Source organism: Caenorhabditis elegans, chromosome I (genome assembly GCF_000002985.6).
Source record: "Caenorhabditis elegans chromosome I".
NCBI classification, from domain to species: Eukaryota; Metazoa; Nematoda; class Chromadorea; order Rhabditida; family Rhabditidae; genus Caenorhabditis; species Caenorhabditis elegans.
The window spans coordinates 3,021,637-3,048,705 of record NC_003279.8 but is presented as its reverse complement, the minus strand read 5'-3'; the positions used below and the strand labels follow the sequence as shown (position 1 = coordinate 3,048,705).

The following is a 27,069-nucleotide window of genomic DNA, read 5'->3' as shown; positions in this document are numbered from 1 at the left end:
TTCCGAGACACTTTTTTTAGTTTCCGAGACAAGAATATAGTGAAGAAAAAGTTTAAAAAAATATCCTACGTGGCCCCGAAAAAATCGGTGGCCGAGTTTCTTTGCTGACGGCCACATGGTGAAAAAACCAATTTTCCACTTTAACTGAAGATTAATTTTAATTGCAGGCGTAGTTAGTTAGGCAGATCCCCATGCCTGCCTGCCTTCCCAGTAGGCAGGCGTCTAGGCGACAGGCAGGCATGTATTTTTAGGTCCAATTTTTTTTTCCAATTCCACCCACCCAAAATAAACTTTGAAATCTCCAAGTCAATTCCATATTCTCGAGTTGAGGTGCTTAATGAGAAAATCGTTGCGTAGAAACACTTTTTATATATTCATAGATTCTTGCCCACTTTTTTCGTCTTCAATATTTTATGAATTTATTCATATAAACTGCACAAAACGCTGAACAAACAAAAAAAGCTTTTGAATTTAAAAATAATGATTTTTTTTGGAAAAAATTGAGCCATTATGTCGTTCTCCCGTAAAGTGTCGGCTGCTGTTCTTTGGCAGCGGCCGACATCTCACGGGTTCAGTTCTCTAGCAAAACTATTCCCGAATAGTATCGGCTGCTACATCTCTAATCGGGACCAGCAGCGGCCGACACATTGTGGGTTAGATGTTTTAGATACGTAAGCCCCATAAAGTGTCGGACGCTATTCTTAATTTCACGGTACCCGTAACATGTCGGTCGCTTCCACCTTTATCTTTTTTTTTGAACATCCCGGGAGCCGTCGGCTGCTCTTTTCTTTTGAAAGTTACGATTCCGAATTTGCACAAAAGCAATAATTTTAGATTCTGTAACTAATACAATTAATTTTTCAGATATAATTGGTGGAAATCTGATTGGCCTAAGATACAAATTTTGAAAAATGCTGCGTTGGCATTCCGTCCGGAGGAAACAGCACCAGCAGCTGCAAGGTGAGCCGTTTTTTTCAAATGTTTTTTTAAGAAAGCAATGTTCTATAGGTTTTGCGAGTAAAATATGGTGCATTGGTGAAATAAAATATTGAATATTCCGCTTTGAATTACAATATCACAGTTCACAAATTCGGCGAATTGCCGGTTGTCCGATTTGCCGAAAATGTTCAATTCCGGCAAATTGCCGATCTGATGATTGGCCGGAAATCGTGATTTTCGGCAAATTGCCGATTGGCCGATTTTCCTGAACAATGTGGAAAACCACGATTTGTCAAAAAATTTTCGACAGTTTTCGGGTTTTCTGGTTTGCCGCTGTGCCGGAAATTTTTAATTCCGCTAAATGCTGATTTGCCGATTTGCCGGAAAAAATTAATTTTCTGATTTTTTTTCCCGTTCCGTTCTAGAGATCATTCCAATTAAACAAAGCAAAAACGTTTGAATCAATGTGTAATAGAAACTCCCATTCTATTAGCTCATTTGAGCTCCATAAAAGAGCTCCTTAAAGTGTCCTAGACACTTTTTCAATCTAATTGCTTAGAAACAAGATGGCTCACTTTTCAACGAATAAAATTATTTTTTGAACTTTTTGTTTGCATCTGATTATTACAGTTGATCCTACGTCTTTTTGACTTGTTCGGTTGAATTTTTGGGAAAAATTTCGGGCGTCAAAGGAATTAAATATTTTTAAAAAATTTCCGAGCAAAAAATGGAATTTTTCAATTTTTTTTTGAAATGCAAAAACCCAATCAAAAAAATTCCCAAACCTAGAAATTTTGGAAAATTCTATTTTTAGTCGTGCTTTCAGAAAAGTCAACGATCTTCTATAAGGTTTTTAAAAAAATTTCAAATAATTTCTGAAAAAAAAGTTTATTTATACATTTGCTGAAATGTTTTCCTTTTTGAAAAAATTTTTGAAAAGCCCAATTTTGTCTTTCAACTTCAGAAAATCCGTTCAAAATTTTTTTAAAATTCAGAAAAATATATAATTTGTCAACAACTTTAGACTTTTCAAATTCCCTGAAACATTGTGAAAAAAGATCAGAAGCATTTTTTTTTTCAGAAAAAAAAACATCGAAATTTTAAAAAATTTGACTAAAAATTGATTTTTAGTTGTCTCAAAAATGTTTAATTTCTCAGAAACTTCACCAAAATTGAGCTGAGTTTTTTTTTCAAAAATTGAAATTTATGAGTTAATTCTCAAGGCATAGATGCTCAAATGCAGGAAATTGATTTGGAAAAATTTTTAAAAAATAGGCGAAAAAATTAAAATTGCCCTAAAACTATATTCTCAATTTTATTGAAACTTTACGAAAAAAATGACAGAAATATCTTTTTATTCTGAAAAATATATATGTAATTAAATACTCAATTTTCTGACTGATTTAATTTTTAAGCGGCTAAAAATCCATTCAAAAATCTTTTTTAAAACTGAAAATTAAAAAATAAATTAATTTGAATTTTTCAAAACAAGTTCTCAAAAACTAGGAAAAAAAGGCGAAATCCTTTTTCTTGTAATTTTTTTTTTTGAAAATTCAATTGGGAAAATATTTTGAGCCGCTCAGTGACTAAAAATCCATTCAAAAATAGTTTGAAAATATTTAAAAAAATTTCAAATTTCTCAAAAACCAAAATTTCAATTTTTATTTCTTTTCCGCTTTTTTCAGCCCCTTCTTCCACACCAGAAATCCCCAAAAACCTAACCCAAATCAATGAATATTCCCACGCATGTTTTCCTTTTTTTCACTTCAATATACCTACTCATTTCTGATAACTAGAAGAAAAATTAATAAATCCAAAAAAAAAAAAAAAGGAAATCCAATCTGTGTCTTGCCTGTCAGCCCCCCTTCCCTCCCCTGCCCCCAAAAAAAAATGACGGATTTCACTCATTTCCTACCCATTTAATCATTTTCTCTCTCTTTCTCTCTCCTTTCTTTTTTATACTTTTCTTGAGCCATTTTCATAGATTGAGGTCCCCCCAAATAGATTCCCCCATTGTGTAGATGATTGTTCCATCTGAATCTATACTTTTCGCTGATGAGCTTCCAATTCTTGACTGTATTGCAGGTGAGAAAATATCAAGATAATTTTGGATAGGTAGGCATTCCTACGTGCCTATTCGAAGGCTATATGCCTATCTGATCACTAGATGTGCATCTTATGCCTATATGCTTATCTCATGCTTACGTGCCTATCCTATGCCTGGTGCCTATTTCATGCCTAGGTACCTATCACATGCCTAGGTCCTTATCTCATGCCTAGGTACCTATCACATAATCAGGTGCCTATTTCATGCCTAGGTGTCTATTGCATGCCTTTGTGCCTATATCATTAGTAGGCGCCTATAATGTGCCTAGATGCCTATCTCATGCCTAGGGGACCTATCTCATGCATTCCGGCTTATCTATCTAGTGCCTGCCGCCTACTTACCTACCTTGTTTATGGATGTATACGTGCCTAGCTTTGCCTGTCAACATAGCTACCTTGTACCCACTTGTCTACGAACTTACCTGCCTCCCTTTGTACCTATTTTGTACTTGCCGCCTACTTATATTATGCTTGCCTACACGCCTACCTTGTGCCTACCTATCAACCTACCTATTTTCATGAGAAATTAAGTTTTTTTTTGTTCAAATTTCACATTTGCCATCGGTTTAATCTCTAGAGGTTGCGGTAAAATAAAACCATTCAGACAAAAAATTTCTACCGCGATTTCTGTAAACTCTGGAAGATCACAATCATAATGTAAACGTGAATTTCCCGCCACCCTCTACCGTAGTCATGTGGTTATTTGGGGCTCCTTGGCGTGCCCTCCTAAGCCACTGGCCTATCGGATTTCCATTTAGAAAAACCTAGTAAAAAGGGAGGAATTAGTAATGATCTACCAAATGATATACAAATATTAGGGTAAGAAGAGAGCTTAGCCTTTTTTTCTTTCATGGACTTTTTTGTCTTTATGAGCAGTTTCCGATTTATATTATTTTTATCTCGTTTTTCAGCTGAACTCTCCAGCGGTGCAGCTAGCATGCTGTCCGCGCCAGAATCTCGGCGTGTCAGCCGATCGATGAGTGTTAAAGGTTAGTTTTATTTTCCGGAGACTTTCTTAGTCCACGCGTGACGTCACTTCTCTTCCACACAGTAAGGGAGGTGCCACTGACTCAAATCTTCGGTGAATCTAGGTCCACCAAATCTATGATTCCTGTGATTAGTAAGACTTCAAGTTTTGAGTAAAGGGAATCAAAGTTCCGGGGAACGGAAATTAGCGAGTAGGCTCCGCTTACAAAACTGTGCCGCACTATCAGAAGCCTGCAGAAGTTTCTAGGCCAAGTGTGACGTCACTTCTCTTTTATTTTGAATCTAGGCGTTCACCCACAAGTCTAAAACTTTATACAATTTTTGAATAAGCTCCGCCTACAAAGCCGTGCGGCACACTTTTTAAATTATTGGAAAATCATTATCTCCCAAAATTTGGATTTATTTGAATTTATGAAAATGGAATAAAATTTACTTTCTAGGCTTTTGAAACCTAATAAGAAGATGGCAAGCTACCGGGAACGACATTTCGCAAATAGGTTCCGCCCACAAAGCCGCGCCGCGCTGCACAAATGCTCGGTAAATCTGTATATCCCAAAATTGGGTTTTGATAGAGCTTGGACTTTTTGTGACCCAGCAAACCGAGGGAACGAAAATACCGAGGGATAACAAATTGCGAATAGGCTCCGCCTAAACAACCGTGCGGTATTGTTCAATATTTCGGCGATTCTAGTGCCTCAAAATTGAGATTCCCAGGGCTTAAACAATAATTTTGAAAATTTTGTGACCCAACAGGGCGAGTGAATGCAAATTCCCGGGGATGGCAAATTGTGAATAGGCTCCGCCTATAAAACCGTGCGGCATTGTTCAAAATTTCGGCGAATCTGAGCCCCCCAAATTAAAATTTTTTAAAGTTCCGCTTCACATTTTAAGTAGCAATGCAGCCTAAAAACTCTGGCGGCCGCATAAACTTCTAGGCCATGAGTGGCGTCGCTCGAGAGGAGGGGAACATAATGCATTATATCCTACGCGCAAATTAAAAAAAAACAATTTCAGCACCGACAGCATCAGAATACATGCCATTATCAGTTGCCGATAAGCCCCTAACACTAACCGTATCAACTTCACACAGTATTGATCCAAATGAGCCAATCGCTGCTCTCGGTGGTCTCACACCGACAAAAGAAGGCCGAGTTGCCGCACTGCGAAGACGGAGTTCAATGGTTCGTGATAAATGGGCAACTAAAATGGAATTCCTGTTGGCCGTCGTTGGATATGCAGTTGATTTGGGTAATATATGGCGGTGAGTTATCCCTTTATTTGTGGGGCATGTCGCTTTTCGCTGCGAGACCCAAGAAAAATAGGCGGGGTTTGAGATACTCATTTTTGGGGCGGGAAATGCAGTAGATCACGAGCTTTTTGTTTAAAAAATTGGCCGCGCGTTTTCAGTCTGGGCTTTAAACTTCGGTTTTTATTGATTTTTTCCAGCTCAAATTTTTTTTCCAAAAAAAAACTCCCCGTTTCAGATTCCCATCAGTATGCTACAAACACGGTGGCGGTGCTTTTCTTATTCCATATTTCATTATGTTAATGATCGGAGGACTTCCCATGTTCTATATGGAACTTGTACTCGGACAATTTCATCGGTCAGGATGTGTTAGTATATGGAGAAAGGTGTGCCCGTTGTTTCGAGGTTGGTTTTTTTAGTCTTAAGCCTAGTCTTAGACTTAGTCTTAGACTTCGGCTTAGGCTTAGGCTTAGGCTTAGGCTTCGGCTTCGGCTTAGGCTTAGACTTAGGCATGGGCTTAGGTTTAGGCTCAGGCTCAGGCTTAGGCTTAGGCTTACGCTCACGCTTAGGCTTACGCTTAGGCTTACGCTTAGGCTTAGGCTTAGGTTTGGGATTAAGCTTAGGTTTAGCCTGAGGTGGTCAAAAGTTATCTCATCAGATAATCCGAAAAAAAACGTAATTTTTCTTCAGGAATCGGTTACGGTATCTGCTGTATTTGCACGTTCATAGCCATTTTCTATAATGCGATCATCGCTCAAGCCGTCTATTTTGCTATTGTTTCACTTTCAGTAAGTTCCAAACGACACTCTTTTTAATTTTTTCAAAAAGTAATTGGTGGCCGAGTTTTTGTATATCAAGGCCACGCAGTAATTGTTCAATTTATCAATAAAATTTCAGAAAATTTGGGATTCCGAAGTTCCGTGGGCGTCATGTGGCAATCCGTGGAATACACCGAGATGCTCAGATGACCTCAACGTGACAATATCTAGAAATGGGACACCATTGACCACTCCGTCAGAGGAATATTATTTGTGAGTATTGATTTTTATTAGGGCGTACTTGCATAGTTCTAATTCCGGTTTTTTATTTTGCACTTTTTCGTGCCTCCAGGCCGCTAATTTAAGCCTGAAAATTGTTAGAAACCCGAGAAATGGTACCTGCCCAGCTTCATTAAATAACATTTTTATGGCAATTTTTTCAGTTTCTAAATATTTTTTTAGAAAATAGCAGCGATATGGTAATGTAGAAAATTCCGCTCAAAATCTAATTTCCAGATACAAAGTCCTTGAAGTTCAAAAATCAACAGGATTCGATGATCTTGGAGGTGTAAAAACTTCAATGGCAGTGTGCCTACTCGCTGTATTTATAATGGTTTACTTTGCTCTTTGGAAGGGTCCACAGTCGTCTGGAAAAATTGTTTGGGTGACTGCAACAGCTCCATATATTATTCTAAGTATTCTTCTTATACGTGGACTTCTTCTTCCTGGAGCAAAGAATGGTCTCTATTATTATGTGACACCGGATTTCGAGAAACTCAAGGATCCTGCAGTATGGTCGGCTGCTGCTACACAGATTTTCTTCTCACTTGGACCAGGATTCGGGGTGCTGCTCGCGCTGAGCAGTTACAATGATTTTAACAATAACTGCTATCGGTAAGGAAGTGAAATTAGCCTGCCTTGTGTGCCTAAAAAAAAATTTAAAAGTATATTTAGTCAGGCAGGCAGGCATGGGGTAGGCACCAGGGGTGTGCGGCAAATCTCAAAATTTGCCGAGCTCGGCAAATTCGGCAAATCTCTTTTTTCAATATTTGCCGAGCACGGCAAATTTGGCAAATCTACTTTTTTGAAATTTGCCGTTCTCGGCAAATTCGGCAAATTTGCCGCACACCACTGGTAGGCACTGAGATTTGTTCTTCTTCTATATTTTGGCAGAGCCTTAAAATTTTTCAGAAAAAGTTTTAGGCGGGAAATTCAAATTTTCTCTGAACATTTTTTTTGGCGGGAACTTCAAATTTTTTAATGAAACGTCTTTTTCTTTGTAGGTTTTTTGGAAATTTTTTCGCGTAAAATTTGATGCGTTGCGGATTTTCCCAATGCACCAGATTTCACGCGCAACTTCAATTTCAGTGACGCCGTCACTACCTCCATCATTAACTGTGCCACGTCATTCTTTTCCGGATGTGTTGTATTCTCTACACTTGGCTATATGTCTCTTCTCACCAATAAACCGATTAATGAGGTACGATTTATCCAGAAATAATGCGCTCACGTGGTGTCAGGCTGTCTCATTGCGCTTTGATCTACAAAAAATGCGGGAATTTTTCCCAGAAAATCTGTGACGTCAGCACACTTTTAACCATGCAACATCAGATGAGATGTCTGCGTCTCTCCTCCCGCATTTTTTGAAGATCAAAGGAAAAAGGGACTTTCTGACTCCACGTGTGCGCTTTTTGAAATCTAGGTGCAAGCGCGCTCCACTGCATAAAGCTGGGTCTCGTTAGGTATAGGAGCTTAAATTCAAACTTTTTCGATATTTTCCAACCAGCCGTGGACCGCACCTCCGGCGCGGACCCGACTTCTGGGGCTGAAAACTAATTTTTCTGAAACTACCGTAACCCTACAGTATTCCTACCGTACCACTATTGTACCACTACAGTACCCCGACTATATCCCTACACTAACCCCAACTCACTATCCCCACAGAAGCCAAAACTTCACAGACTACAAAGACTACATAAACTACAAACTATGGACACACAGAATAAGCGCTTTATATATAGTAAATGATTTCATAAATTTCTACTTAAAAATCATTAAAACACCACTGAAAACACAAAATTTTTAATTTTTAAATTTTTAAATCTAATTTTAAATTTCATGTTTTTAATTAATTTTCTATTTTTATTAAAAATTAAAAAAAAAATTACGTTTGAATCTACGATTTTGCCGCCAAATACCTAACGAGACCCACTTTTGGCGTATTTTTTTTTATTTGGAGTTGGAGCGCGCTTGCACCTCAATTGCAATAGTAGTATTTTTCTACGTATTTTTCACAATGCTAACATTTTCGGAAAAAAAATGATAAATCGAAAAAGAGAAATTTAAAAAATTTGAAAAAAAATTGAATTTCGAATTGCTCCGGAAAACTGTGAATTTGAACCGAATTCTGGAAAATCGTAAATTTCCGGATTTGCGCGTAAGATACGGTGTTTCGTCTGGGATCTCACAATTCTGAGAATGCGTATTGCACAACATATTTGACGCGCAAAATATTTCGTAGCGAAAACTACTCTTTAAATGACTACTGTAGCCCTTGTGTCGATTTACGGGCTCGATTTTTATGGATCAAAAAATTATCGAGCCCGTAAATCGACAAATAGGCTATTGTAGTCATTTAAAGAATTACTGTAGTTTTCGCTGCGAGATATTTTGCGCGTCAAATATGTTGTGCAATACGCATTCTCCGAATTAGGTGTTCCCGTAATAAATGTTCGATGGTGAACCCTGTTCCCCTTTTTCCAGCTTAAAGTATAGAATTCCACAAACTTTGTTTTCCATATACTAAAAGAACAATAATGTGAACCACTGTGACCTAGATCGTGGCGAGACCAACCCTCTTCAGAAAAACAGTGTGCGCCTTTAAACATTTTTTTTTCGAATTTACAATATGGTACATCGAATTTTACACCAAAATTCGACCCTTGATCTTTCAGGTAGTTGGAGAACACGACGCCTCTCTAATCTTCATCGTCTACCCCCAAGCTCTCGCAACAATGGATTACAGTTGTTTCTGGTCTTTCATCTTTTTCGTCATGCTAATCACTCTTGGAATCGACTCCACTTTTGCTGGAATCGAAGCATTTATCACGGGATTCTGTGATGAGTCGAGGTTTTTGTCGAAAAATCGAAAATGGTTCGTGCTGGTCATTTGCATCATTTATTACTTCCTCAGCTTTCCCGCTATCAGCTATGTAAGTTTTTTTTTCTTTCAATGGAATCCCATTGACGTGGTTCTGGTCTTCCTCATTGCATTATACGCGCTCCATTGACAATCGACAACGCGCGGGAAAGTCGTGTACTCCACACGGACAAATACATTTAGTTTTGCCACTAAAACCGAGACGCGACGCGACACGCAACACGCCGTAAATCTACCCTAGATGTGGCCGAGCCAAAATGGCCTAGTTCGGCAAACTCTTCCATTTTAATTTATGAGGGAAACAACGGATTTGACTTTTTGGCTTCCCTCATAAACTGAAATGGAAGAGTTTGCCGAGCTAGGCCATTTTGGCTCGGCCATATCTGGGGTAGATTTACGGCGCGCGTTGTGTGTCGCGTCGCGGTTCGATTTTAGTTGTAAAACTGAATGTATTTGTCCGTGTGGAGTAAACGACTATCCCAGTCCGGCAGACGATTGTCAATGGAGCGCGAAAAATTCAATGAGGAAGGCCAGAACCCCGTGACACCAAATAAAAAATTTTTTCGAAAACTTTCAGGGTGGTCAATTCGTGATCCCGTTCCTGGATGAATATGGAGTTTCTCTATCAGTTCTGTTCATTGTCACCTGCGAAATGATTGCAGTCTGCTGGTTTTACGGTGTTGATCAGTTCTCAAAAGATATTCGTGCTATGCTGGGATTCTATCCTGGAATTTATTGGAGAGTCTGCTGGACGTGTTCTCCGGTTTTTATAAGTGTAAGTGCTAGTTTTTCAAGTAGCAAAACAAAGCAAAAAATCAATAATTTTCAGGTGATATTCATTATGACTGTCTACAATAGTTCGTTCAAGCCAATTCAAATGGCTAGCTACACTTTCCCCTGGTGGAGTGTTATTTTGGGTTTGTTTCTATTATCTTTTTATTAGTCCATTGTAAAATTTTGGTCCAAAACTACGGTACCAGGTCTTGACACGAAATTGAAAAATGCAAAAAGGTTTGCGTCTTTGCAGAGTACTAAACGGTACTAAAAGAGTACTCTAATTTCAAATTTGTGTTGCTTGTTGTACTTCTTCTATTTAAAGGAGGGCGTTTATACGAAATGGTCCCCGCGTATTGAGCAACATATTTGACGCGCAAAATATCTCGAAGCGAAAACTACAGTAATTCTTTAAATGAATACTGTAGAGCTTGTGTCGATTTACGGGCTCTCGATTTTTCAAATAAATTTATTTTCGAATAATGACAGCGATATTCCGTTTTTTCGTATTATTTTCTCATTTTTTGCCTAATTTAAATATTCCATCGATAAATCGCGCCCGTAAATCGACACAAGCAACACAGTAAATAGTCATTTAAGGAATTACTGTAGTTTTCACGGCCCGGCGAACCGTACGTGGCTGTAAAATCTCTACCGTAGTAAAATTTGGCTGACTGAATATTCAACGTTTGATACTCAGCGAAAAGTTTCGTACGACATTTTGCGGACGCGGCATTTTAATTGACGACACTTTCTTAGTTATAGAAACGCTGGTTATTTCGGTAATTTTCGGGCAGAAGTTGTGAAAAATAAATGAATTTTTATCGAATTTACAAAAAATAATCATTTTAAAGGATTGTATGTTGCTGATATTGAAGAAAATCGATACTTTAAACAGTTTTTCGCAACGTTTCTCGATTTTGGCCAATTTTTTCGAGTTTTAGAGCCCTGAAATTCCCTAAATCGTATAATACCACATTTGATTATTGAAAAACGCGTGTTATTATTGAAATTCGTTTATTAATATATTAAAATAACAATGTTAATACTTAATAAAAATGTAAAAGATATTCAATAAAAATTTAAAAGATTGCAAAAAGACCTAATCCGTAAGTGATCAGTTAGAAATTGCGATAAGAGAGATTATTTCCTTTTAGCTTTTCTTCTTGTCCAGTTATCTTGACGCAATTTTTTGGAAATTTCATTAGGAGTTTGTTAGATTCCATAAACATCGTGGACTTCTGCCATAGGTGGTGTAACTGTCAGTCCAAATCGGGGCTTATACGAGTTCTATTCGGGCATCTTTATGTGGCAGCGGCGGTGGCAGCGCGATCCATTCGCAATAGGGTTGATTCTAAAAAAATTCTGATTTTTTAAGTTACAATTATCTTATTGGAAACTAACCATATTATGAATATTGTACACTTGCTTCATACTGAAGTATTGCCATCCACTGTTACCTGGATAATGAATCGAAAAGTACCAAGGTTAATTGCATTCCAGCAGCGATTTATGCCGTTTTTAGGCGCTTCCTGTTGAACGATGAGTCGATAAACGATTCCAAACATCAGCCATCACGTATCCAAAAGACGAATAATCGGAGTATAAAATCCTGGAAAAATTTTTTAATGAAAGGTCCAACGTCAGCTTCGTGACAAATTTGATTTCGAATTTGATATGAAATTTTCTTTTCGAAAAAAAGTTTACTTTTTGATCATAGACTATCGATTTTTGGTCTTTTTAGAAAGATCTCGTCCAGTAGAACGTGAAAATGTCAAAAAAATATCGAAAATCTATACAGTTTTTCGAAAAAAATTTTTTAAAAATTTCAGTACTATTGAAATTTTCTTTTTAAAAAAAGTTCACTTTTTGAACATGGGGCCTCGATTTTTTGGTGTTTTTAAAAAGATCTCGTCCAGTAAAACGCAAAAACGTCAAAAAAAAAACGAAATTCTATACAGTTTTTCGAAAAAAAATTTTTTTAAATTTCAGTACTATTGAAATTTTCTTTTTAAAAAAAGTTCACTTTTTGAACATGGAGCCTCGATTTTTTGGTCTTTTTAGAAAGATCTCGTCCAGTAGTACGTGAAAATGTCAAAAAAATATCGAAATTCTATACAGTTTTTCGAAAAAAAATTTTTTTTTAATTTCAGTACTATTGAAATTTTCTTTTTAAAAAAGTTCACTTTTTGAACATGGGGCCTCGATTTTTTGGTGTTTTTAAAAAGATCTCGTCCAGTAAAACGCAAAAACGTCAAAAAAATATCGAAATTCTATAGGAATGTTGGGATTTTCCAGACACGAAAATCTCCGTAGTGCATTTTTTTCACATTTTTCAATTTTTCTCGATTTTTTCGACATGAAAGTTTGTTTTCTTGTACTTTTTCGAAAGCTGGCATCAAGACAAATGCTATGAAGGCATTTTTAATATAAAATTCTATAGGATTTTTTCACTAGATGGAAAAAACTCTTTTTTCGGATTTTCCTCCTCCCAGTTGGCGGTTGAGTGCTGTTTTGCCGCGGTTTTGTGATTTTCTGCAACAAAAAATATATTTTTATCGATAAAAATGAGAAAAAACGAGAAAAAACAAAGATAAATGAGCTTAGCAGCCAAATTAAAAATGTTTATTCGTTCAAAAATCTTAACCATAGGAGGCGGTGGCCTAGCCGGCGCAGCTCTCGCGGCCACGTCTCTTTCGCCGGGCCGTGGTTTTCGCTACGAGATATTTTTCGCGTCAAATATGTTGCGAAATACGCATTCTCAGATTTTTGTGTTTCCGTAATAGAGTTTGAAACAACAGTACACTTCAAAGGCACACACCTTTTCAGAAAACAAAAAATGCTCGTGTCGAGACTCTTTTTCGCCAGTCCCCCACGCGCAAGAAATATTTTTCTTGAAAAAACTAAAATAAAAGACAAAATTGATGTTTTTTTTTAATTCAAAAATTTTTTAAGCTATGGCCTCGCAACGAAAGATATTTGTTAGCTATGCGCCTTTAAATCTACCGTAACCAGAGGAAATTTTTTGCGCTATCATGAAAAAATCATGTGGTGTCAGAGTGTCTTATTTCGGTTTGATCTACGTTGATCTATAAAAATGCGGGAGAAGAGACGCAGACTTCTCAACTGATTTTGCACGGTTAAGAACGTGCTGACGTCACATTTTTTGGGGAAAAAAATGCCGCATTTTTTGTAGATCAAACCGTGATGGGACAGCCTGGCACCACGTGAAAAATATAAGTTTTGCATGAGAATTCAAAGCAATTAGTTTTAAATCCAATATTTCCAGGTTGGTTCCTGAGACTTCTCTCAGTCCTCGCAATTCCTGTCTTCGCAATAATCTACCTGCTCAGCGGTACCGGCACACTTTACGAACGCTTCCGATGGGCAATAACTCCTCAACAACGCCGAAATTCGGCGACTTCTCTCGCCGCTGATCCCACACAAATTATCGATAGTTCTCTTTTAGATCCAATTCATACACTTACTCCAGTTTAGATAATTCTTGGTGTACTGTTGGAAGTCAACGATCGATAGCCGTGCACAGAAAAAAAGGCGGAGCGTAATTTCGCAACCTTGCGGCACGGTTTTTCCACCTATTTTGACGCCCGTTTTATTCTCTTTTTTTTTAAATAAAAACTAAATTGGATAGTCTTTTTATTAAAAAAAAAAGAGAATTCAAATCGAAATTTTATAGAAAAAATCAGCAAAACCGTGCCGCAGGATTGCAAAATTACGCTCTGCCTCTTTTCACGAATCGATCTTTTAATTTCAACAGTTATTATCGATTTATTGATTTTTCTTCCACTTTTTCAAATTTTTAAAATATTTTTCAATTCTCGAACTCGAATTATTTCTGGAGTAGCGTTTTATTTTTCCCGATCTCTTTAACCATCCACGCGGTGCCAATTCCTATTTAATCTCATAACTCACAAGCTTTCGTTTTCTGAAATTTTGTAAATAATCAATTAAAAAAAGAATTTTTATTGCACGATATAAACAAAAATATTTAATACTTAAATACTAATATCATTTTTTTGTGTAATAAGTCAGATCAGCCGAAACCGTATTAAAACATGGTAGAGGGGAAGGGGTTCACTGCAACTTTTCTTAAACGAGGGACGAGGAAATGCGGTTTCTAGGCCATGGCCGAGGATCCGACAAGATTTAGCGGCAATTTATCTTGCTTTGTTTTCCGCTTGTTTTTTTTTTTGTTTTTCACAGTTTTTTTTCCCGTTTTTCCTATTAAAACTGATGGATAAATATTTTTTCGCAGATGCTAGAACAATCGGCAAGAAGCGGTGAAAATGATCAATGTAATATGATGGATTACAGGCATACCAAACCTAAACTTTTTCCGAAACATGATATATATACTGCTTAGATGCTGAAACTACTTGATTTTCATAACGAGACCGCTGAAAAAAAGTTTTGAGATTTTTAAAATTCAACATTTTGTGCGAAAATATCGACTTTTTCACCAAAAAAGTTGAATTTTAAAAATCTCAAAACTTTTTCAGCGGTCTCGTTATGAAAATCAGGTAGTTTCAGCCTCTAAGCAGCATATATTTCATGATTCGGAAAAAGTTTAGGTTTAGTATTCCCGTAATCCATCGCTACACAATTTTTCAGTTGGAAATTGTTCTAGCATCTGCAAAAAATATTTATTCATCAGTGTTAATAAGAAAAAAACGGGAGAAAAATCGGTGAAAAACCAAAGAAAAAACGCGGAAAACAAAGCAAAATAAATTGCCGCTAAATCTTGTCGGATCCCCGGCCGTGGCCTAGAAACCGTATTTCCTCGTCCCTCATTCAAAAAAGTTGCAGTGAGGTTAGGAAATCATCACAGGATTCTTCTATTCATGTCAGTATGCAATAGATTATAATTATTATATACAGCTACCCGAGAGGTTAAAGGTATAATGGCTGGCTAGCCAACGATCGGACGATCCAGTGAACACATCTTTCGATATTTGTTCCTTCTAGCGCCGAAACCGGAAGAACTGCAAGGTCCGAGCGGTGATTGTCGTCTTCGAGCAGCATTCGGACCTGGAAAATATGATTTTAATGCAGGAATTTCGGTTTTTTTTTTCGATTTTTGAGAAAAATCTGACCTCAGCGGCAGCGGCGGCTCCTTCCATTTCACTTTTATTCACCGCTACTAAAACTGGAATATTTTGAACTATTTCGTTGGCCATTACTTCTTCTGAAATATTCGTATTATTATTATTATTTCTGGTATAAATTTGATTTATTTCAATTTCAAACTACTTACTAAACTGAGATGCTACTATTGGGAAGAGATCGCTCCTTGTTGCGTCCACAACAAAAATCATGGCATTTGCATCGTCGTAATATGTCGCCCAGAGTTCTCGTAAACTCTCCTGGCCTCCGAGATCCCAGAAATGAAGACATGTGTTGTTGAGCTCGACATTTCCAGCTGAAAATTGAAAAAAAAAATTTTTTGATTTTTAATTCATTTTAGAGGCTTACTATTCAAACCAACTGTCGCCGTGATTTTTGATGGATTCAGAACCCCGTAGTCCTTTACAAAGTGAGATTTTGTTTGCTCCAGAAACGTCTGAAATCGATAATTTCTGATATTAATCGGTGAGATCTCAAATTCAAGAGACTTACAGTTTTTCCAGCATTATCCAGACCGACTATCACCACATAATAGTCTTTTTTCTTGAAGAATTTCTCCCAGATACCCGCCGAAAGTGTGTACATATGTGAAATATTCGATTTTAAAGAGGAAAAACCGAGCGGAGTTGGCAAAATAAAAGAAAAACGAGATATGCGCCAAGGACGCCTGCTGGCGCATTCTTCGTCTCGTTGGCACGCAACTGGTGCGCTTACGCTTCGTGTACGAAATTTATTTATTTTTCGAATAGATTTTGGTGGATTTTTTCGTTTTTAATTGTTTTTTTTTGGTTTTAAAACTCAATTTTCTTGTTTTACGCAATAAATACTTGATCAGAAATCGATTTTTTGTGTGTAAAATCCAGAATTCGTGCATAAAATTTCTCTAAGGGGGTTTTTAACTTTTAGGAGTAAAGATTCTAGGTATTTTGAATGTATAAGACCGAAATATGCTCAAATAAGCGAATTTTGCAATAAAAATTCTTAAAGAGTGCTCGAACATTTTTTATGTCGGGTAAAATCTCCAATTCTGGCTACTTTCCATGTCGCAGCGATTGGAAGTGGACTTTTTTGGAATTTTCATCTCTTTTTGCATAATTTGATCGATTATCTCACGTTTTTAAGCAATAAAGGATGATAATTTAAAAAAAAGTGAACTTTCCATCGCCGCGACGCGGAAAAGTGGCCAAATTTCGCTATTCCACTCAGTAAACCCGTTCAGAATATACCCAGATTTAAACCGTACAAGCCTATATTATGAAAAATTCTAATTTTGGGCAGATGTAAACCAAGATTGTCTAGATTCAAACATAATTTGCATAGATTGCAAGTTTGAGTAGATGTAAACTGAATTTGTGTAGGTTTGTGTAGATCCAAACCAAATTTGTGCAGATAAATTCACAATATAGGCTTGTACGGTTTTAATTTGGTTTAAATCTGGGTATATTCTGAACGGGCTTACTGAACAAGTGAACTTAGCCGGGTTTTTCGGAATTTTGAGAAATTTCATTACGAAATTCGTCCATTTGAGCACATTTTGGATCTTCAACGTTAAAAATTACTCCTGTTTTAATAGTAAAAATTAAATTTTAAAAAACGATTTTTATGCTTGAAACACAGAGTTTACATGCAAAAATCGATAGAAATTTGAGTTTTAAACCAAAAAAAATCACTAAAAAACCCAGAACCGTTACGATTTCCTCTTTTAAATACAAATTTAAGAACTTTCAGATGTTCTTCCACTTGTCACTCGACCATGAAGTCTGCCTCCATCCGAAATATTTCGGTCCAAACCTGAACGAAACCATCAAAATGAAGCTGTTCAACGAAGTCGAGGGAACGTGCACAGGAAAGTACGGATTCGTCATCGCAGTCACCACAATCGACACGATCGGCCACGGCCTGATCCAGCCTGGCCGTGGATTCGTCATCTACCCGGTCCGTTACAAGGCCATCGTGTTCCGCCCGTTCAAAGGACAAGTCGTCGATGGAGTCGTCACACAGGTCAATAAAGTCGGCATTTTCTGTGATATCGGACCACTTTCATGCTTCATCAGTCGTCATTGTATTCCACCAGACATGGAATTCGATCCGAACAGTGAGAAACCGTGCTACAAGACCAATGATGAGGCGAATGTGATTCGGAATGATGATGAGATCCGTGTGAAGCTCATCGGAACACGTGTCGATGCTAACGACATTTTTGCCATCGGAACCTTGATGGACGATTTTCTCGGACTGTGCCAAGCGGAATGATCTGGTTTTCAACGATTCGCTGTATCATAATTTATCTATCACCACGTTATTTCACAATATTTTAATTTTTACTTTTTTTAAAATCCATCTGTTACGTTTAAACCTTAAAGGATCTCATTTTATTGGTTTTACTTGCTTTTTGGAACTTAAAACTTGGTTTTTTACCATTTTTAATATCTTTTTTTTTATATTCTCCTCATTTATATTCTTTAATTGGACTTAAAACTCGCATAATCCCATTTCAGATGAAGTTCCTTCCCGATGTTGCGATGTTCAGCGAGATCCGCCAGATGAATATTCGTCAGGTACTGAATTTTGCAAAAAAATTATTTTCGAGCGAAAAAAAGGGATTTTCAGTGGAAAAAGGGTGTATTTTTATAGGAAATCATCGAAAAATCCAGAGAAAATTTAGTTTTTAAGACAAATTTAATATTTTTCATGGAAAATATGTTTTTCTTTTCAGGACCGCGCAGGAGTTTTTAATTCGTAAAAATTTTTTTCGAAATATTTGGAATTTTCTTTTTTTAAAAATGAATTTTTTGTGATGATTTTCATCAAAAAAATAGGCTTTTTTCCAATAAATTACAGGAATTCTTCAAAAACGTCAAATTTCGAGCTAAAACTGTGATTTTCTTTAAAAAAAAAAGAATTTTATTAATAGGATCACATTTTTGTTAGAAAAAAAAAAAAATCAAGTAAAATCGAAAAAAAGAAAAACCATGCCGCAGGGTTGCAAAATTACGCTCCGCCTATTTTTCTGCGCGACGCCGCTTTTTTGCATAATTCACGGATCCAAAATACTAACAATATTCGTTTTTTTAAGAAAATCAAATTTTTTGTCTCGAAATTTGTTGTTTTTGAAGAATTTCTGCAATTTCTTTTAAAAAAAAACCATGTAATTCATCACAAAAAATGCTTTTTTTAAAAAGAAAATTTAAATTTAATTTGCTTTTTGCTACGATTTCCTATGAAAATTCGCTTTTTTTCCACAAAAAATCATGTTTCCCCGCTCGAAATTTGATATTTTTGCCGGATTTTAACGATTTTTTAAAATTAAACCCAAAAATTTCACCATTTCCAGCTCTTTTACCAATGCCTCAACTTTGCGATGGTCGTCTCATCGGCATTGATGATCTGGAAGGGAATGATGGTAATCACTGGATCCGATTCTCCAGTAGTTGTCGTTCTCTCCGGCTCAATGGAGCCAGCATTCTACCGTGGAGATCTGCTTCTGTTGACCAATGATCTTGAGGATCCAGTACGCGTCGGTGATATCACAGTTTTCAAGGTTGAAGGACGCGAAATTCCAATTGTGCACAGAGTTATCAAGGTACTACCTTCGAAGGAGTGACTGACACGAAATGGCGCCAAAAAATCGAATTTTACAATGAAAAATTATGAAAAAACGACGTACTTAACCTAATATTGCCGAATTTTTTGTGTCCCAGCAGCCGGAAATTGAATTTTATCTGATTATTGTCATTTTTTGCTAATTTTTGTCGTTTAACTCAGGTTATTTCAATAATTTAAGCACATTAATAATAGCTTCAAATTGGCGAAAAAACGTGAGATAAGCGACTAAAAGGACAATTATCGAGTAAAAATCTATTTCCGGCCTCTGCGACACGGAAAAGTTGGCGAAATTTGAAGTTTTAGCACAAATTTTGTCCTATTTCCTATTTTTTCAAAAAAATTGAACAGGAAAAATTGCGGGCGGAGCAAAAAAAAACCGTGCCAGAGTTGCAAAAAAAGGGGCATTTTTGGCCTTTCTCTCGGATATATTGTTTGTAACTCTGGCACGGTTTTTGCAATGTTTCCCGTATCCCCGAGGCACCGCCGAATGGAGAAATGGTGTAACAGGAGAACTAAAACCACGCCCATTTTTCTGTGCCGCACGCAAGTTTTTCTGCAAAATTTTAATTTCAAACAAGACGACGAAGCTCCGAAATAACGCACGGCTTGTTGTTTATTGCGAATGCGTTCGGAGCTTCGTTGTCCTGTTTAAAATTTAACATTTGCAGAAAAAATTGCGTGCGGCACAGAAAAATGGCGTGGTTTGAGTTCTCCCGTTTTTCCGATCGGTGAAGCCTCAATTTGATCGGAGATTCCTACCAGGAGTGGCCGGCAACTGCTGTTCGGCAAATCGGCCAAAAATTCCCGATTTGCCGGAAATTATAATTAGGATGCGTACAAATTTGCCGATTAAAATTGAAATTTCTTAATTTCCAAAAAATGTGCAAAACCACAATTTGCCGAAAATTTTCGGAAATTTGCCGTTTTTCCGGTAAATCTTAAATTTGCCGGAATTGAAAATTTCCGGCAAACTGGCAAAACGACAAATTGCCGGAATAAACAATTTCCGGCAAATCGGCAATTTGTCGGAATTACAAATTTCCGGCAAATCGGCAATATGTCGGAATTACAAATTTCCGGCAAATTGGAAAAACAACAATTTGCCGGAATTGAAAATTTCCGGCAAAATGGCAAATTGCCGGAATTGAAAATTTCCGGCAATTTTTTTTTCAAATTTTCCAAAAAAAAATTTTTTCAGTCGTCGTTTTCCGCCCACCCCCGATTCCTACTTTTATTTAGAAATCTATAATTCAAAATGATTTTCAGGTCCACGAGAAGTCAGCTGACAACACAAAGATTCTAACAAAAGGAGACAATAATCAAGTCGATGATCGTGGCCTCTATGCTCCTGGACAACTTTGGCTCAGCCGTACAGACGTCGTTGGCCGAACAAAGGGACTTCTTCCATATGTTGGAATGGTGACAATCATTATGAACGACTATCCAAAGCTCAAATACGCCGTACTCGCCTTCCTCGGTCTCTTCGTCCTGTTGCATAAGGAAAACTAATATATCATTTTGCTTTTAAATACCGGGAATATTATCTCTAATTTATTTGTTTTCCGCACCTGTGACACTAGTCCAATGATTTATTTAAAACTATTTATTTCTTCTTAAGCATTTCTATTTAACGCTTATGAATGAAAAATTGGGTATTTAATGAATGGTCAAAACATTATGGAATCAAGACTGGAGAAGACGCACAACGGAAAGATGGTGTTCGTTTTGATTTAGGTAGACATAAAAAAGCTAACAGAGGAGAAGAAGAAAATGTACACAAGTAGAAAGAAATTTACACGTTTGCAGATGTGATCACTGCTTCTAGTCGAGCGAATCGAGATCAGCTTCCTGGAGCTGAAAAAAAACAGATATTTATTGTATATAATAGGCAGAGGGCGCGGGTTTTCGTATTTTTTCGTTTTTTCAATAGGAAATTTCGATGGGAAAATCAATTGAAAATTGATTTTTATTTTGAAAATTATATTCTTTTCCAACTAATTTGGCTCAAATAAAGCTATTCAGAAAAAGAATGTAATTTTCAATAAAAATCTATTTTCAATTGAATTCCGTTTGAAATTTCCTGTTGAAAAAGCGAAAAATACGAAAGAAAGCGTGCGGCGGCTTGCAAAACCCAACTTTCACGACTTCAAATTCGGCAACGTTCAGGCCCTATTTGAGATCGATGATAAGATTTCAAAATTGCCAAAAATAAAAGTTTCCGGCAACCCGGCAATTTGCCGTTATTTCAAATTTCCGGCAAACCGGCATTTTGCTATTTTTCAAATTTCTGGCAAAGTCGGCAATTTTCCGAAAATGAAAAATTCCGGCAAATCGACAAATTGGCAATTTGCCGTTTTTTTTCAAATTTTCGGCAAACCAACAATTTGACGAAAATGGAAAATTCCGGCAACCCGGCAATTTGACATTTTTCAAATTTCCGGCAACCCGGCAATTTGACATTTTTCAAATTTCCGGCAAACCGGCAATTTGCCATTTTTCAAATTTCCGGCAACCCGGCAATTCGCCGAAAATGAAAATTGCGGCAAATCGACGAATTGGCAATTGCTGCCCACCCTGTTTTATTCTAAAATTACTAGTTGAACATTTTATTACGGGAACACAAAATTCCGAGAATGCGCAAAATATCTCGTAGCGAAAACTACAGTAATTCTTTAAATTACTACTGTAGCGCTTGTGTCGATTTACGGGCTCGAACAGGGATATTCAATTTTCCGCCGTTTTTTTCGTAGTATTTTCTCTTTTGTTTTTGCCTTATTTTTTGTTTTTGCCTAATATTCTGCCGATAAATAAAAACATCGAGATCCCGTAAATCGACACAAGCGCTACAGTAGTCATTTAAAGAGTTACTGTAGTTTTCGCTACGAGATATTTTGCGCGTCAAATATGTTGCACAGTACGTATTCTCAAAATTTTGTGTTCCCCGTAATAAAATTACTATTTTTTTAAAACAAAATGGGAAATTTTTGAATTTTGAAGAATTGTAAGAATTTCAATTTTTCTGTGAAACTAGTGGTTAAAAAAACCCTGAAAACCTCCATTTTTCAAAAAAAAAATTAAAACTGCGATTTTTTTCCAAAAAAATGGAATTTTTTTTGTTAAAACCGCAAGTTTCACATATTAAAAAAAAAAATTCTAAATATATTACTTTTTTTGTTAAAAAAAAAAAACGAAGCCCGTACCTTTTTCAGATGATTCTTTTTCCATTCTTTCATATTAACCTTCTGACGGCACACCGGACACGAATTCTTAGTCTTAAGCCACGGCTCAATGCACGGACGATGGAAAATGTGATTACAGTCGAGTGCACCAACATCCTCATCCAACTTGAATGTATCAAAACACGTAGTACACTGTGCTCCATTATCAATATGCTCCTGTGTCACTTTTTTCATTGGAAGATACTCTTTCACTTCAGCTTCTGTGAATCCACCTTGACGTTGTCCACCTTCACCACCCGCAGCCTGGAATCATAGGGTTTTTTTTTACTGTTTAAAAATTTTTCAAAAAAAAAAATTGAAAAATCTACATTTTTTCGTTTTTTTTTTCTGAAAAAAAATTAGATTTTCTGGAAAAACGAAAAAACAAAAAAATAAAAAAATTTCGTTTTTTCGTTGTTCCAAAATTTCGAAATTGATTTTTTTTTGGTTTTAAGAGCATAAAATGTTTATTTTTGTTAGCTAAAATGGGTTTAATTTTTTTTTTGAATTGTTCGATTAAAAAATTCGATTTTCCGATTTATCGAATGGTTTTTTGTTTTTTTTTTTTCAGAAAAATTTTTAAGGGCAAAAATTAATTTTTTTTGTTAGCTAAAATGGATTTTCGATTTTCCATTATTTCGAAATTGGTTTTTAGAAAATTTTTTTTGAACAAAAACTGTTAATTTTGGTTATTTTCAGAACAAGTTGGCTGAATAAATTTTTTTGACGAAGATTTTTCATTTCGTTTTTTGGTTTTTAAGGCAGAAAATATTTAAAAATTGTTTCGTTTTTTAAAACTTTTTGAAAAAAATTCGATTTTTTTAAATAGGAAAATCGAAAATATTTCGTTTTTTTTAGTTTTTCCAATATTTCGAAATTGATTTTTTTTGGTTTTACGAGCATAAAATGTTTATTTTTGTTAGCTAAAATGGATTTAATTTTTTTTTTTAATTTTTTGATTAAAAAAATTGATTTTTTTAAGCGGAAAATCAAAAATTTGTCGTTTTTTTTTCGATTTCCGATATTCCGAAATTGGTTTTTTTTCCAGAAAATTTTTTTTTGATCAAAAAATTGTTGTTGAAAAAAAAATTTTTTGACGAAGATAGATTTTTCAACAAAAACTGAGTTTTTTTTGGGTTTTAAGGCAGAAAATGCATTTTCAATTCTTTTTTTTTTATTATTTGATTTTTTTTGAAAAACGGAAAATCAATTTTTTTTTTGTTTTTTTAAATAGATAAATCGAACATTTTTTTGTTTTTGGTTTTTTTGATTTTCCGTTTTTTGGCATAAAACTTTTTTGTCAGCTATAGTGAATGCTAAATTCTTTCTTTTTTAAGTTATTGATATTTTTTTAACGAAAAATTGAAAATGTTTGATTTTTTCGAAAAAAAGAGAGAATTGAAAATGCATTTTCTGCCAAATTTTAAATTAGTTTTTTTTGACAAAAATAATTTTTTTTTAGGGCAAACAATGATTTTCTGTTAGCTAAAATGAATTTTCAAATTTTTTTTCGAATTTTTCGATTTTTTGAAAATTAACTCTAAATTTTGATAATTTCTTTTACTTTTTCGAAAAAATTTATTTAAAAAAAAAAGTATTTTAAGGTTCATTTTCTGTGCATTTTTCCGATTTTCAAAAATTCAAAAATTCGAAAAACGACACCCTTACCTGAAATTGAGCCAGAATCTCCTGCATTGCAGACTCCAAATCAGCACGTTCCCCAATTTCCATCCCAAATGGCATTCCATCTGGATTGTTACCACCACCACCTCCGGCAGTATGTGCATGAATCTGAACACCAATTCCACCGGGCATTTGGAATGAGAATGTCACATTTGGATGTGGTTGCTGCTGCTGCTGCTGAGCACTGGCGGCTTCTTCGGCGGCTCCACGTGGATCTGGCTGAAATTTTGTTCAATTTTTAAACCAAAAGTCATACTTGGCGAGGTTTTTGAAGCATTTTTAAACACAATAAATTTTTTGCGGATTTTTTTTCAAATTTTCGGTGATTTTCCGAAAAAAAAACTTTTTTTCTCTTCGTTTCTGCCAAAATTTTCACGAAAAATACGTTTTTTTTCCACCCAAAAATCACATTTTTTTTCGCAAGAAATTTGATGATTTTGGAGGATTTTAGCGATTTTTTCAAAATTTCCGCGTTGTTTCTATTGAAAGTGTTTCTTTCCATTTTTTTGTTTTTTTTGCAGAAAATCCCATTTTTATCACGCAAAATGTGATGTTTTTGCGCTATTTTCAGGATTTTCGAAAAATTTCGGCAATTTTCACAAAAAAAAACGTTTTTTTAAAAGAAAATCACATTTTTTCGCATGAAATTTGATGATTTTGCAGGATTTTAGTGATTTTTCAAATTTTCTGCGATGAAAAAAAAAGATAATTAAAAATTTTTTAACGTTTCTCTTAAAAAATTTTCTTTCCAATTTTTTGTAATTGTTTTTCACAAAAAAAAAAAATTTCTGCAGAAAATCCTATTTTTTCCCGCGGAATTTGATTTTTTGCAGGATTTTCAGGATTTTCAGAAAAACAAATTTTTTTCATACAAATCACAAGTTTTGCTCGAAATTTGATGTTTTTGCAGAATTTTAACGAAACCAAAAAAAACACACCAAAAAAAAAAGAAGTTTTTTGATGATTTTTACGGAAAATTTTCCAGAAAATAACCTTTTTTCTCTTGAAATTTGATATTTTTGCAGAGTTTTTACGAACATTTTTTTTTCAAATTTTCAGTGAATTTCTGAAAAAAAAAACGTATTTCCCATGAAAATCAGCACAGAACATGATTTTTTGTTAATTTTAATGTTCAACCACTATTAAACGCTTATTTTTTCATTTTAGTGATGATTTTCCAGAAAAATTTGCTTTTTTTCACATTTATTATGGAAAATTTGAAAAAAAAAAAATTCTCATTGGAAAAAATCCCAATCAATTTAAAAATCTTTCACATTTATATTTATTTTTATATTTATAAATGTGAAAGATTTTTTAATTGATTGGGATTTTTTCCAATGGGGATTTTGTTTTCAAATTTTCCATGATAAATGTGAAAAAAGCGAATTTTTCTGGAAAATTATCACTAAAATTAAAAAATAAGCGTTTAATATTGATCTAAAATTAAAAAAAATGTTTTCTGTGCTGATTTTCATTCGCAGAATTCACTGAAAATTTGGAAAAAATCGTTTAAACTGCAAAAATATCAAATTTCAAGAGAAAAAAGGTTATTTTCTGGAAAATTTTCCGTAAAAATCATCAAAAAAAAATTTTTTGTTGTGATTTTCGTGAAAAAAAAACATTTTTTATAGGAAATTTTTTTTAAACTGAAAAAAATGCGCCGCAGAGTTTCAGAATAGTTTAAGCTTACTCTGAACATGTTTCTAATAAATTCTTCAAGTGTATGCTGTTGTTCTCTACCACCAGCAGCAGCACGTGGTTGTGGTTGCTCAGCTTGTGGAGTTTCTGGTTCTTGTGGTGCTCCCTGTGGTTGCTGTTGTTGTGGAGCAGCGTGTTGCTGTTGAGCTCCACGAATTTCTGCAGCAATTCCAGTACGAAGAAGATCAGCAATGTGTCCGAATGCCATTTGTCCGAATCCTTGGGGCATCGCAGCTGCCATCACTGCAAAAAATGGTTTTAATTAGTTTTTTTAGGGCGAAAATTGATTTTTGGCAGTCTTTTCTGATTATTTGGGTAAATATCTATTTTTTTTTGTAAAAATTTAATTTTTCCTACAAAATTTGAGTTTTTAAGAACAAATTTTTACAAAAAAATTTTTTTTGGTTTTTTTTTTGACAAAATTCGTTTTTTTTTTCAAAAACGGATTTTTTAAAATGACTTTTTTTTTGAAAACATTGATTTTTTCGTTATTTTCAGCCAAAATCGAAGTTTTTGTTTTGTTTTTTTTCAGAAAAATAGTTTTTTTTTAAAGAAAATTGATTTTTCTTTCTGGTTTTTTTGAGATTTTTTTCGTTATTTTCAGCAAAAATTGAAGTTTTTTTTTTCAGAAAAATCGTTTTTTAAAGGAAAATTGTTTTTTTCCGACAAAATTGAAGTTTTTTGGCTTTTTTGTGCAACAATTGTTAGGTTTTTTTTTGGATTTTTTTCGGCAAATAGATTTTTTTGGTTTTTTTTGTTGTAAAAATTGAATGTTTTAATTTAAAAAATATTTTTCGAGAAAAACTGATTTTATATAATCGGTTCATTTTGGCAAAATTGATGATTTTGGTTTTTTTTTTAGCAAAAATTAATTTTTTTTGACAAAACTTGATTTTATAGGCAATGTTTTTCGATTTTATAGGCAATGTTTTTCTAATTGATTGGGCAAAAATTGATTTTTTTTAAAATAAAAATAAATAATTTTTCTGACAGAAATTGATTTTTTTTGTTACAAATATTGATTTTTAAACGATTTTTTTTTGGCGAAAAATATTTCAGCAAAATTGGCTTTTTTCTGCTTTTTTTTTGATGAAAATTAATTTATTTAATAATTTTTTTGTTTTCTGATAAAAACCGGTTTTTAATTTTTTTTTGACAAAAATTGATTCTTTGGTTTTTTTTACAAAATTAATTTTTTCTTTTGAAAAAAATGGAATTTTTAAAGTTGTTTTTCGGAAAAGAAGTTTTTTTCGTCAAAAATTAAATTTTCTGTTGTTTTCGGAAGAAAAATCCATTGTTTTTTGTTCGAGAAAAAAATAATTTTTAATTTTTTTTGACAAATAATATTTCAGAAATTTATTGTTTTTTCGGAAGTTGATTTTTTTGTTGACAAAATTTGATTTTTTAAAGTTGTTTTTCGGAAAAGTAATTATTTTCGTCAAAAATTAATTTTTTCTGAATATTTTGGTAAAAATTGACTTTTTTGCATTAAAAAAAATGGTTTTCGATTTTTTTTTTGACGAAAATTGATTTTTTTTGTTTTTTCGGCAAAATTTTGATTTTTCTGATTATTTTTTCTTGTTCCACAAAACACAAAGCATCCTCACTAGCTGGTCGATTGACAATCTCAACGAATTCTCCATGACATCTGGTACATGCAATTTGTGCAGACTCGTCAATGTCAAACGAGGCACGACAATTGTGACAATAGTATTGGGGCATTTCTGGGGAAAAGCTGAAATGAAAATT

At 34.7% G+C, this 27,069-nt stretch overlaps 5 protein-coding genes across 5 annotated transcripts; 3 read left to right on the top strand and 2 right to left on the bottom strand.

Moving 5' to 3' along the window:
• Window positions 1–911: 911 nt before the first annotated feature.
• On the top strand, window positions 912–13,990 carry mod-5 (Transporter; the record flags this gene model as incomplete). Its single annotated transcript, NM_058694.4, has 12 exons — window positions 912–960; window positions 3,957–4,034; window positions 5,047–5,293; window positions 5,517–5,683; window positions 5,969–6,066; window positions 6,176–6,309; window positions 6,553–6,930; window positions 7,405–7,516; window positions 8,991–9,248; window positions 9,774–9,971; window positions 10,026–10,113; window positions 13,260–13,990. 12 exons carry the CDS (start codon window positions 912–914, stop codon window positions 13,466–13,468), a joined length of 2,016 nt encoding a protein of 671 aa, NP_491095.3. The 3' UTR covers window positions 13,469–13,990.
• Window positions 13,939–15,771, bottom strand: Y54E10BR.2 (ADP-ribosylation factor-related protein 1). Its single transcript, NM_058693.7, has 5 exons — window positions 15,608–15,771; window positions 15,464–15,551; window positions 15,246–15,410; window positions 15,085–15,176; window positions 13,939–15,019 (listed from the first exon to the last, which is right to left on the bottom strand). Exons 1-5 carry the CDS (start codon window positions 15,698–15,700, stop codon window positions 14,882–14,884), a joined length of 576 nt encoding a protein of 191 aa, NP_491094.1. The 5' UTR covers window positions 15,701–15,771; the 3' UTR covers window positions 13,939–14,881.
• rpb-7 (DNA-directed RNA polymerase II subunit RPB7) lies at window positions 15,768–17,368 on the top strand (the record flags this gene model as incomplete). Its single annotated transcript, NM_058692.7, has 2 exons — window positions 15,768–15,836; window positions 16,844–17,368. The coding sequence occupies 2 exons, from the start codon at window positions 15,768–15,770 to the stop codon at window positions 17,366–17,368; spliced, it is 594 nt and encodes a 197-aa protein (NP_491093.1).
• A 245-nt stretch (window positions 17,369–17,613) lies between these two features.
• Window positions 17,614–20,381, top strand: sec-11 (Signal peptidase complex catalytic subunit SEC11; the record flags this gene model as incomplete). The annotated part of the gene is made up of 3 exons (NM_058691.7): window positions 17,614–17,673; window positions 18,450–18,698; window positions 19,988–20,381. 3 exons carry the CDS (start codon window positions 17,614–17,616, stop codon window positions 20,228–20,230), a joined length of 552 nt encoding a protein of 183 aa, NP_491092.1. The 3' UTR covers window positions 20,231–20,381.
• rnf-126 (RING-type E3 ubiquitin transferase) lies at window positions 20,310–27,055 on the bottom strand. Its single transcript, NM_058690.6, has 5 exons — window positions 26,928–27,055; window positions 25,313–25,563; window positions 23,608–23,841; window positions 21,922–22,203; window positions 20,310–20,575 (listed from the first exon to the last, which is right to left on the bottom strand). Exons 1-5 carry the CDS (start codon window positions 27,040–27,042, stop codon window positions 20,543–20,545), a joined length of 915 nt encoding a protein of 304 aa, NP_491091.1. The 5' UTR covers window positions 27,043–27,055; the 3' UTR covers window positions 20,310–20,542.
• Window positions 27,056–27,069: the final 14 nt, after the last annotated feature.